The 13,087-nt window shown below is 39.2% G+C and overlaps 2 protein-coding genes across 2 annotated transcripts in view; both read right to left on the minus strand.

Annotated features, from left to right (window-relative positions):
- Positions 1-781, minus strand: part of GJA10 (gap junction protein, alpha 10, 62kDa) — a 7,737-nt gene extending 6,956 nt beyond the window's left edge. The window contains exon 1 of the mRNA XM_010000536.1: positions 10-781. Coding sequence (XP_009998838.1) covers positions 10-781 — 772 coding nt within the window. The remainder of the gene's footprint in view (positions 1-9) is intronic.
- Positions 782-9,209: 8,428 nt separating this feature from the next.
- CASP8AP2 (caspase 8 associated protein 2) overlaps positions 9,210-13,087 on the minus strand; it is an 18,804-nt gene continuing 14,926 nt past the window's right edge. The window contains 4 exon segments of the mRNA XM_010000497.1: positions 9,210-9,266; positions 10,621-10,720; positions 11,984-12,759; positions 12,960-13,087. The exon segment at positions 12,960-13,087 is cut by the window's right edge and continues 4 nt beyond it. Of these exon segments, the coding sequence (XP_009998799.1) occupies positions 9,210-9,266; positions 10,621-10,720; positions 11,984-12,759; positions 12,960-13,087 (1,061 nt within the window).

Genomic DNA, 13,087 nt, shown 5'->3' on the forward strand with positions numbered 1-13,087 from the left:
TGTAGATGCTGATCTCCTCGTCGGCGGGGCCCAGCGGGCAGCGCGGGCAGCCGAGCAGGCTCTTCTGGATCTTCTTGAGGCCCAGGTGGGCGATTTCTAGGATGTTGAGGAAGAGGGAGACGGCGGCGATGCTGTTCATGAAAACCATAAAGATGGTCTTCTCTGTGGGTCGGGACACAAAACAATCCACCGTGTTAGGGCAAGGGGGCCGGGTGCATTTGTAAAGGGGGGACATGTGAAACCCATATAAAAGATACTGACCTATCATAAAGCCCACCTCGACCACCGACCGGGTCAGGATGTGCAGGACATAGGTGCGCAGCAGGGACCCTCTCAGGGGGGCTTTGTGCACTTTTTTCTGTTCCTCCAGCTTACGCAGCTCCCTCTCCACTCTCCTGTGCTCCTCAGGCACGGGCTCCAGGTCCTCCAGCTGAGCCCGCAGCTGGGCTTTCCTCCTCTGCCGCTCCTTCTCCAGGGCCCTCAGCCTGTACAGCGCGTGGCCCATGTAGACCAGGGAGGGAGAGGAGACAAATATGATCTGCAGCACCCAGTATCTGATCAGGGAGATGGGGAAGGCTTGGTCGTAGCAGACGTTGCTGCAGCCGGGTTGCTCCGTGTTGCAGATGAACTCGGACTGCTCGTCGTCCCAGACATCTTCGGCAGCCACTCCCAGCACCAGCATCCGGAATATGAACAGGATTGTGAGCCAGATTTTGCCAACTATGGTGGAGTGGATGTGCACTTCTTCAAGGATGCTGCCCAACAGGTTCCAGTCCCCCATGGTCAGTTCATATCTGAAATACAAAGCATGAATGTCGTTTTAACACGATATGTGATTTATTTTGGAAATGGCCCTTTTTAGCATTATTTTTTTAATAATAATGATCTTTCATATACATTTTTCTGATAGGAGGAGAGCTCTTACAAGTTCATAATTATTTGCTCCTTACTAGGTTTTTGCTCCTTACTAGAAAGAGAACAACCAACTGCTGCACTAATGTGGGAAGAAAAGAACAGTTCCCCACAGGTCTTTAAATGAAGGCAAAATTCATGATTACTGGTGAAAGATGCAAATGTGAGATTATTTTAAGCCTAAGAGATTGATTTCAGCTGCAAGTCGCAGTACTTCTTAACTGCCTACAATTTTACATTATTTTCTTCCCACTAGGAAGGAAGACAATTTTTTCTCACTTTGCAAAACCTTTGCCAACTGTAGTTTAATTCCACACCTACTCCATTCCACTGTCTGTGGCTTTGCCATGGTTTTGGGTGAAAAAACAACTAGAATAATAAATCATACTCATGGCTTCCACTTATTTGATAACATTTTGAGAACTATCCTATAACTGTAACTGAAAAATGTTTCAATTTGTACCCCAAGGTAGCAGCATTAATAGTGCCAGCCATCCAATATTTTCCCATCTACCTGGGTTACAATCTGCAAGGAATTGAATTGAATTCCTAAAAAAACCCAAGTACATAGCTTATTCACATATAGCTGTATGTGTAAACAGTCTCAGTTCTAGGACAGTGTTAAATTAAGAGGAATTCTAGGATTTATATATTTTATTTTATTAATTTCAGGTCTTACTCAATCACCAAGACTTTGTCTTCATCATAGATTTCAACATATGATATAAATAAGACAAGGTTTACATAACAGAGTGATGTGGAGGTTTTTAGGTGTGAGTGTGAGATGACCTTTGTAACTACCTCTTTTCCCCAAAGCTTTTTGATTCATCAGCAAATTTGTCTGATTCCAGATTCTTGTTTTCCAAGCTGCTTCTCTGGAAACTGGGAAATTGAAATGGAAGTTATTTGTGTGTTTATTGGTGAATGCACAGCACGTTTGGTGTTGTGTCCCTGCAATTTTTATTGCTAACATGGTAATAAAATGTTGAAAGCAATTGGGATCATTTCTACCTTAGGTTTGAACACTTCAATTTATTTTTTTTTATGCTACTTGTATTCTCAAAACTTCCCAAATTCTACTAAACCACAACCTTTAGTAAACTGCTACTTCTAAGCTTTTTTGAGAGTGGCTGGTTGCAGTACCTAAAACCTTACATGGAGTTAATTGATAGCACAGCTGGGTGATACCAACATCATCAATATAGCTTGGTTATGGTTTATGATATGATCCCATGTAATAGGATTATGCTCGGAGGCTGCATTTATCCACACTGCAAGTAAAGATTTTCAATTGTAACCAGCAGTGCAGTCGTTCTCTGCACAGGCATTCTACAGACTTTCTTACTGTGTTTTCTGGGATTTGTTTTTTCTCTGGCAATTTGGATTTTCCCTTTTGACACACGGAACTGGCTGAGGAAACCCAGCCAGCTGAGCAATTTCTAAGGTGCTGGGATGCACCTGGAGTATCTTCTTTCCCTCCTTTCCCCTCCCCTGCATATAATTGAAATGAAATATGTGGAAAAAAACCAACAAACCAGTCAGCAAGAATTATTGTTCTCTAAAGAACAATATAAGATTTTTCTTCTGCTTTCATATGGATTTTTTTTCAGAGCAGGTATCAAATTGTTGCAACTTCCTAGGTTGGGTGGGTGTCAAGATGTTAATATGTTAACAAAAAAAATGTGGTATCTCAAACAACACTGAAACTGGGTTTTTTTCTGAGCTTGGAAGTGCAGATACAGAGTAGTTCCCCTTCAGTAAAGTGGGAAGTTGAGGTGTGCATAGAGCAACCTCTCAAACCCAGAGTGCTCAGGAGGCCCAGTATGAGAGCCAATTGCTCTGTGCCACTTCCCGTGGTAGGTGAGGGTAGAATGGTAACACAACAGTTTAGCAGAGGAACTTCAGGTATATTTGCTGCCTTCTGAATGGCTGGTCCCTCAATGCAAAGATAGACTCCAACAAACAAAAAAACAAATGAGAAAGCAACCAAAAATCCCCCTCCCCCCCAAAAAAAACCCCAAAACAAACTCAAAGGAAAAAAACAAAACACAACAAGCACAAACAAGTGAGATTTTAAAATATAAATGCAGGAATAGAAGGGAAAGGAGACAGGTTTTAATCCCAAAGATGAAATGTCAATATTCCTCCAGCTGTAGAAATAATGGTTGCCCATTTTGGAACAGAAAGGGAATGTAGGCATTCAGGAAAAGAGAGCATGAGAAGTATAAACATATCACTCTGTCTCTAGAGAAAAGTTTGTTTCTATCAGTATTTAGACAACTCTATCCTCACCTTTCCTTTATAACAGACAACAGAGGAAAGCAATTATAGGAGTGGTCTAATTCCACTTTCTAAGTGAGTTTATTATACCAAGACACTTCAAATGAGCACTAGTAGAACTGCAGCATGAATATTGACATAATGAATGTTATGTATGAAGTAAAGAAGTTAGTCTAGAGCCAGGAAAGCCAGTTTCTAAGAAATCAGCCAAAGCTACTTTACAACATTGTCATAGCAATGTACTTGCAATTTTTCCATCTTTCCCTTCCCCAGTCTTGAGTTATGGGTAACAGAATAATTTCAGTTTACTGTAAGAAAGTAACCTCAAATATCAACTAAGTAATTATTTCCAGTCTACTGGAAATTCTAATATTGCAGTATACCAGCCTAGTATACTACAAATATACAATTTTTAGTATAGATAGTACATACCTGAGACATTTCCTATTATACCATCTGACTACCTTTGTATCTGCCCAAATATTTTTACACGGTTGTTTCAGACAATAACAACATGCATGTAATTAGTTAGAACCAGATGAAAATCCACCATTTTCCTCTTGGAGGAAGTTTCTTTACTTCTTGATTTTGTTACTTCTTTATTTTAAAGTTCATTTGATCATTTGCTACTATTAATTTCTATATTAAATTATGCCAGGTTCCCATCAGCTGCGACGTGAAAATAGCAGAGTTAAATATTAAATTTCTCATTAAAAAACCTGTGAAATGGTAAGCTCAAAATACTCCTGGGTTTAATTTGCATTGCTTCGAGTCTGACAAGGACCTGCCTGTTCTGTACTGCCCTAGGAAGAATTATTTTTCTGCATCTTACCTTAGGAGGAAGCCCCTGGTTAGTCTATCTCAGCATTGCCGAAGGAGCAAGCTGCGCTGCTGATCGCTCAGACCTTCCTTCCACTGTGCTGGGACATCTTTTGTATGAATATTATTTTTCCCCAAGAGTCAAAGCACAGATGTGGACAGATGCTGTATTCTGAGCAGACTTCTCGGCTCTTTGTTGCTGGATGCCAAGATCACTCAGCCTATACTATCTGTGCACGGTTTAAAAATCATCAGATGATAGGATGGTGCCTCTAGCCAAAATTATCATGCAATTATTTTAGGCAGTGGCATCTAACACAGCCATTCCCTCCAGGATCGATCTGCACATTTGCGACATCCCCATGCGTTGTTTTAGTTGGTTCTTCAAACATGACACTTCCACCAACTCCCAAATGGAATTTTATTTTGCAAAATGGCTAAATAGGCACCCTTTGCGCTACGATAGGTTCTTACATTTTCCTTTACATTCCATTAGTTTTGCTTTGAACCAATGCCCAGGGATCGTTAGGTCACGTCCGATTTCATACTCCATTGCCTGGTGAGTTAATTTAGGATGTGTTCAGGATCACTCTTTGGCAATGGAGGCCACAGGAACAGAGACTCGGGTCTCCAGTCAGAAGCACAGGCTTTCGTCACAGTGACCCTGTTCCAGCTGGGTTACAGAGCTAACCCCAAGCCCATTCTGAATTAGTATCTGTGAGACACAAAGTCTAAAAAAAGGAGTTGCCAAAATAGGATATTGTGAGAAATTAAGGCCACTAGAGTTGAAGTTCTGAAACTAACAGCTTCTGTTGCCTAATCCTGCCCAGGCCTACATTTTATGGAATTCCCAGCTATCAGGGTTTTTTTCTCTATTATCCCAGAACTTCTGGACCTTTTAATCCATCCTACAAGGCACCTGACTGCTTTCCACTCCAGCCTCTTCTTCCTAAAGGTATTCCCACTAACAGTGGCCAGTTCCCTAAAGACACTACCTATACCTCTTCTTTGGGATTATCTCAGCCTTAAGTACCAGTGCATCCTTCTCTCATCTCTCTTAAAGTCCTCTTTGAAGACACTTTTGGAGCCTTGTCCTGCAACAGATGAGGTGGCTACAGCATCTTTCCTCTACCCCCAGCCTAATGCAGCAGATGTCTGGTTTATGCATGTTACAAATGCTCTAGGGGCAGTACCATTACACTTTCTGCTCCTGAAAGATGTGTTAATATTCATCCAAGCTACTCAGCTCTGCACAGGCCTTTCTAATCCATATGCTCTCATGCAGTCTCTCAATCACATGTACTCTCATGTACCTGTCATTGGCATTTTTTCATGTCTCTTCTTTCCAAATACAGTGATAAAGTCATTAAGGCTTTACCTTGCTGCTTCAGTTGTCTCATAGCTTCAGCTCAGGTCTGGGTACCTTGTGCTGCCTCACCAGATGTTGTTGACCTGACATCTCCAGTGGCTTCCACAGTACCACCCTCTTCAGCTCTGCTCCCTGTGAAAACTTGGTAAGTCAGCAAAGCTGCACCACCTGTGATTTATTCAACCCATGGAAGAACAAGATTTGTCACTCCCTGAAGCAGCAACTTGTTCTAAGCCCAGCACATTTCTGTCCCACCTCTTCTCCCTCCCAGTAAGTCACAGCACCAGAACCACAGGCTGCCTACCTCTCTCTGCTCTCAGAGAAACCTGGCTTAAGATTTCAGTTTTCTTAGGGGACAGAGGACATGACAGTAGGCTGCATGGGAACAGTTTGTCATGTTTTTGCTTTGTGTTAAAGGACTGATCAGGCAAGCTTGCTAAAGGACCATACCTTTCACAGGAAGGTGAAGGCTTCCTTACCTTCACAGTATGAAATTGCAGCCCTCAGAACTGGCACAGCTTTACCCTTGGATACCCACATCCGAGCTGCCCTGCTCCATGCTGCTGTCTACACTGTGTCAAGAATTGCTGCACCGTTTTGGACTGGGCTAATTATCAAAGACCACACTAATTAATAACATGGACAACTATGTTCCAGTTCACAGATTCAAACCACTATGGGTTGCTGGATTGACACCTAAGAGAAATGCCTTTAGTTTGGTCAACTACTATATGCAGACAACTGCCTTTGTGTATTGTAGACAACTGACAACACACTATGCCATGGAGAAAACCTCTCAACATTCATCGCTCTAGGATTTCCTTATTATGCATTTGCACTTTGCAAAATTTTCTACTACTCAAGTCCATTAAGAGCTTTTAAACTGAATCATGTAACAATCTGTGTGTTGGATAGAGACAGACCTATTCCTCAATAACACACTGGAGTAAGACTCTCAAAAGGCTGCCAGATCTACCCTTCCAATGAAAAGCCCTGGATACCAAAAGGCCTTTCTCCTTTGTAATGTTCCACTCAACACTAACCCCAAATTTCTAGAAAGAGAAACGAAAGTTGTAGGTTCTAATTGTGGCTTAAAGGTTTTATGTAGTTTCTGAAATTGTCCAATTTCTGATCCAGTCATATCCTCTAAGAAATAAGCAATATGTATTTGCAGCAGTAACTGCATGGGAGCAGCAGCTGATTACTTCCATGTTTATTAGCCAAAATGTCAAAATGGCTACTCATTTATACACACCAGGAAAAGTCAATTTTAATGCTGCTTCACAGCATTTGCAGTTGTCAAGCCATTAGCCAAGAGTTCTAGAAATTGTTTTCATTTACCTGAGGTTTCACAAGTAAGACTGTAGATTTACATACAGGACATTTTGCATATACATATTAAACATTGGAGATATACATTACAAACAATAGTACAAAACCACTCTAAGCCAACCTTTGTTCAACAAGAACATGAATGTGTGAGTTTAACATTTTTATTTTTTGCATTACTCTTACAGTAACCAAACTAGTTTATACAAAATAAACCTGGAGTTTTATATAGTTAAAAAAATCATCTTTGGCTAAACAAAGCTCTATTTTTATACATGTATTTTTTATATATACACACATCAGGTATTTTACATGACCACGTAGGAACCTGTACACATACTTACAATAAACACAACATTAAAAAAAGTTCCATAATTTACAAAAAAAGAATCCCAAAGTCAGAACTAAAACAGTTAAACCCTGCCCCTCCTCTCACCTGTACAGATAAGAAGGTAAATAGACAAGGAATCAACAACTTCGTAATAAAATACTGTCTGCTTTTTCAAGACAGAGAGGAAGCACTTAAGTGGAGAGAAGCTACTTCCCTCAGTGCCTTCAGCACTGTGCACATTTAGATCTCTAAGGATATGGTTAAAAACACACTCTTAATGGAGTGTCATTTTTACGCAACCACGAATGCTACTCTGCAAACTGACTGTTCTGAGAGCAGATTCAGTTCCATTTAAATCTCCAATAAGTAAACAATTCCACAAGTGTTTGTTAAGAACAAGCATGGGTAGGAATACCAGCCCTCCCATTGGTATCACTAGGTGCTGCTGGCATAGCATGGAAGATGACACTTGACCATCAAAACCAAATGTTTCAGAAGCAAGCACATAAGATGGAAGTCTGTCAGAACTGACACCAACACCTACTCAAGTTGTTCCTTGTACCAGTTTCCAGAGCACAACCTAAAATGGGGGTGGATGCACTGTTCAGCAGCATCACAATCCATTCCATAGGTCACTTTTACAATAGATGTCAGTTGCAACATCCCTGACAAATTATCTGACGGTATATTAGAATGAGAAGTCTGTGCTGTTAATTGGAGAGGGAGCTAAAAATCGTTACGCTTAAAATGAAGAAGTGGTAATTGGATGCTGAAAAAATGCCAATTTAATCCAAGTTGAAAGGCAATGCACTTAGGTGGGGCTCTTAAATGAAGTCTAACTACACTCAGGAGATGTTCTGACTGAATAACGACTACAGCAATTCCTATCCTCAAAAAGGAATAAAACCTTGAACATCAATGAATTCATAATACAAAAACCTGTGCAACTTCCAGGAATGTTTCTTAGGGGGAGGAGACAAAAAAGCTTTTTAGAAATTGGGAGATAAAGCAGCAATATGTATGAGGTCTGTGTATATACATATACATACACATACATACACCCTTTTAGTTTGTACTAGTGAAACTGGAAGCAGTTATAAGAGTTCTTTAAAATAGAACATAATGAATTTCTAATGTACTAAATTTGTGAACAAAGATACAATTGCTGTCAAAACCTGCTAAGCTGACAAGCTTCTGAAACTGCTTATTTTTACAGTGAAGTTTTTCTCCCAATCCATAAGTATAAAGTCATATTTTATAAAGCTATAAAGGTCTGTTTCTAAATTAATTTGAAATAGAAAATCACTTGTCAATTTTTTGTTAAAGAAAACAGAATGCTCATTATGTTGAAGACCTAAATTAAGTACCTTTCCCAGATGTAACGTGGAGAAGAAAAACATACTGGCATTCTATGAAGAAAAAAAAAAAATTGAAAAAATTCCAATACATTTTTTGTGGGAAAAAACTCCACCCATTTACTCAATCCAATACTGTCTTTTTAAATATAATCAGAACTTCAAATGTTTTTAAACTATAAGACAACTCTTCGTATGTCAATACTCATTACAGCATTTCATAATTTAAAAGAACCTGAAAAATTGGTCACTGCTTTAATAACTGGCTTCACCCTTTCACAGATATTGAAACTCTTGACTTATTGTCTTATTTTAAAATAAAAAGGCTTAACTTCTTAAAATATGTTTGACGGTAACCAAGATGATGTACATGTAATTTTCCAGGGTTATCTACCAACTGGATTCCAAAGTACTCTTACTTTATAAAAACATAGCTCAACATGCCCGCACAGTACTTCTGACAAGTTCTGCAAGAGCCACCATTTTCTCTGGCCTGCACACCCTTGTCTTTGCTGATAGAACACATTTAACCAAGAGGAGATGAGACCCCCTGAAAATGATACTCTTCCCTTTGTACATGCCCAGTCTTTCCTAGCCAGCTTGTTTGTAAAGTTTCCTGTGTGTTATTCTGATAAAGCACTTCAGAGGAAAGATGGAGAGGGAAGTAAATAATTAACAGTGCATCAGATTTACCAAACTTAGTATTCTGACTTGGATACCTCCCATTAATCCCATCATATGAAGGCAGTGGTTGCAGTCCATTGTTGCTGGTAACAGCTAAACCTTGTAACCACGAAGGAACTTGGTGGTAAGGTTACTTGCACTTTGATTTCTTGAACAGCTTCATTAATTGCTTGAATCTTTCTAAAACCTAATGAGGGTACAAAAAAAAAAAAAAAGACATATCATTAAGGCCCCAGATTTCCATACCTACTAAACCAGACTGATCTGATAACATAAGGTTTTTTTTAAGGGCCACTATTTGAAAATAATTTTCTTCTAATAAGTTTTACTGGGAGAATTTTAGAAGCACCATTACCAGGTTAACTGGATTTAGAAAGTCTTCCTTATAACCAAATCCTTCTTTGTCATCTGAAATAGCCTCCAAGTTAATCACAGAGAGCTAAAGTCAACTACCAGTTTAACACAGGTTTCCTTGAAAGGAGGAAAAAAGGAAGCCTTCCAAGTCAATTAGTCTTGAATTTTGTCAGGTATAACTGTAAGATTCAAATGTAAGGACAAAAGCTTATTTTTTACTCCACAAAATGCACAGTTCATTGGTTATTTTCCTCTGCCCTCTTGTACAACTGTTGCTTTACATATTTATGGCTCATCATGGAGTAATCTGTCTCCTAGGGATTTTACAAACTGGTCTGTAGATGACAGTCAAAACATTTTTTGTTGGGCAGAGCTGCAGCTTACACAGTGAACTCAACTCTAAGTTAGCACTTCTTACGGCTGTATGCAGATTGCTAGAGCTTATCTACCATTTCCCAAACAGCTAACTGGGAAGAGTGGCATAAGTGTACAAATAACACCATTTTATCCAACCATCCATCCCAACAGTTTCTAAACCCTGCAAAGATTCTGTAACCATAAAACACAGCATCCTAAAAGCCAAATCCTGAGCACACAGGATTGCCTAACTTAGTCAAATAGGCTTTTCTCTCTATTTAAATTTGCAGGAGAGAGATTAAGGTAGCAATTCAAGACAAATACAAAGTTATATGCAAACCTCAGGAAATACTCTACACCAATTTGACACTTTTGTCTTTTGAAGTTTCTTAATTAAAAGGTGAAGGAAATAAGGAAAGATTTTAATGAAAAACATATTTTCTGCAAAATCCTGTGGGTTATTTTTTTTCCAGCTATAATTTTAATCCTTTTCTAATTTATTCCATGTGTGCAAAACCTTTGGTCCTCGCCTAACTGACTTTCTTTATCTAAGTGCTGATTCAACAAACAATCCTGTTGTTCCTGACTTCTGATTGGACACAGCAGCTTCAAGATACCAATCAAGCAGGCACTGAAGAATCCCTGGGCCATAATATCCCTGTAATGTATATATTTAAAAAGAAAAAACATCTGGGAGAATCTAAAATTCTTTTTCAAGAACACCCCAAAAAAAAGACATGAGGGAAAAAAACCTCCAAAGGCTTTTGTTTAAATGCAAGTATAACCATAGCAACATTGTTGTTATAAAATGCAAGAATGATAGCACCTACTCGATTTGGGCTTTTGTTCAGCCTAGTGGCTAAGGAAACAAAGGTTTTGCTTGATGGTCCTTTTCTCTGGCATTCCAGTAAAATTTCTCGGTCATCATTTCTGTAGCAAAAATGCATTTTTAAAATATTAGTGTACATACAGGTACACATGCACACAAACACACACACACAGGCATATATAAAATTCTGAGTATTTCCAAACTAGAGAACATCAGTTTAAACAGCAGAAATGAACTAATGGAGGATCCTCCCCTCTACCAGCACAGAGTAACAGTCAGTACAAACAAGTGGTAGTGGAGATTATGCTACCCCATTAGGAAGGGCAGGATTATTACATTAGTCAGTTCAAATCCAAGGCGATCAAAAAAAGTTTTAAGTTTCTGCAGCAGACATTTAGACTTGATCTGAAAAGAACTCATACATTCAACAGGGACCAGTAGTTCTAGGCAGACTTGCCTCAGTTTGCATGCCTAGTTAGTGGCTTTCACCTAAGGTCCATTGATGTTCAAAGATTAAACAGGTGTTTGACTTCTCTAAGTGGCTTAATACAACAAACATACTCGGAGCACATCTACTGTTCACATGAGAACAAAGGATGAGGAGTCTGTTCTTAAGTGTGTCACTGATTTGCTGTTTGTCTCATTAATGCATTTAAGTATAGGTAACACGTATACAGACAAAGGCATTGTTAAGTAGCTACTGTGTACCTTTGGTTGAAACCTGCCATATTCCAATAAATTGTATTTCATTTCCTCCTCTCAACTACAACAAAAAATATTTAATGACTAGTTATTTAAATAAACTTAAATAAACTCAATCCCCTAACCAAGTATGGCTGGAATTTTTGGACAGGAAAGGAAATGGGCAGGGGAAACAAAACTTAAAGACAGTGCAACATAGTAGGTCTGAGTTACCATAGCAGAATAAGCTTTAAAAGCAAAAGCAAAAAGCACTCTTGTTTTGGGAGATCTGGGTGAGTGATTAAATGAGTTATGACACATGGAAGCCACTTTTTTAATGCAAATCTGATTTAACCTACCTAAGAGATTACTGAAAATTGTTCTCTTTCAAAGGCTGCTAACAGGAATGCATGAAATCATCTCTTAAATTTGTTTTTCCCTAGACACTGACACAGAAAAAGGACAAAGTACACTTCAGCACCTTTCAGTGGTACTCTAAGAGAAGACATCCATCTCAAAATCATACTGCATAGACAGGATGTTCCCACTCCACTATCTGCAGAAGGATGTAGAGCTACAGAATAACTTCAACCATCAGCTAAATATAATTTTCTTTCCACTTTTCAGCATATCAAATAGTTTAAAACATCTAAAACAATCAAACAGCTCAAATAAAAAATTACCTTGTCCAGGAAACTACTACTTCTCCTTTCTTTTTAACAATGTTTTTGGCATACAGACTAGGTGATGATGCAGTTGAAGCCAAAGGAGAAGAGTCTTTGTTCTGCTGCAACTCATTCTTCTTACTGGAACATTTTTCAGGTGATGAATTTACCTCTTCAGACTTTGCATCACTTGCATCGCTCCGTTCATCTTCAGTTCGTTGCCTTTTTGAGTTGGAATTCTCTCTGAGAGCTTCCTTTTTCCTTTTTTTACTAGTTTTATCATCTATACTTATGTGGCACCCCACATCAGTATTTGAAGTGGATTTTGCTTCAAGAGTACATCCACCTGCTACCATCCCACTGGAAAGCTCTTCTGTCACATCATCGCACTCTTTCAGTTCTTCCTTTCTATCACTCATTTCTGAGTTCCCTGTAGAAATGTCCTGAGTCCTGTTACCTGCAGTGGATTCCACTACACAACATGAAGTTTCACTGACAACATCATCTGTTAAGTCTATGTATGACTCTATACTGCATCCAGCGGGAAAAGAATCTTGAGATCTAACATCCATTTCATTTATGTTTTCAGATACTTTCAATTTGTGTGCCTGAGATTGCTCAGAGCCTTCAACTGGGCTTTCTGTGTCGTGGCTTTCTATGGTAGAGGATTTTCTACAGGGTCCAAGCAACCCAGTAGCTTCTTCCTTTCCAATACTATTGTCTGATTCATTTAGAGGCTGAGGTAAGGCAAGATTTTGATCTTGCCCAGTGATGACACGAGGCAACTGATTTGCCTTAACCCCATCTGATTTGACATCTCAGAGCCTTCAACTGGGCTTTCTGTGTCATGGCTTTCTATGGTAGAGGATTTTCTACAGGGTCCAAGCAACCCAGTAGCTTCTTCCTTTCCAATACTATTGTCTGATTCATTTAGAGGCTGAGGTAAGGCAAGATTTTGATCTTGCCCAGTGATGACACGAGGCAACTGATTTGCCTTAACCCCATCTGATTTGACAGTTTCTTGCACAGTGGCTGCTGTGACACGCTGACTGCTCCTTTCTTTTTCCCCACTTCTCATTTCTACTTTTTCCATCTTGGTTGAGGATGGTCCTTTCTCTTTTC

Source organism: Chaetura pelagica, unplaced genomic scaffold (assembly GCF_000747805.2).
Source record: "Chaetura pelagica isolate M959 unplaced genomic scaffold, ChaPel_1.0 scaffold174, whole genome shotgun sequence".
NCBI lineage: Eukaryota > Metazoa > Chordata > Aves > Apodiformes > Apodidae > Chaetura > Chaetura pelagica.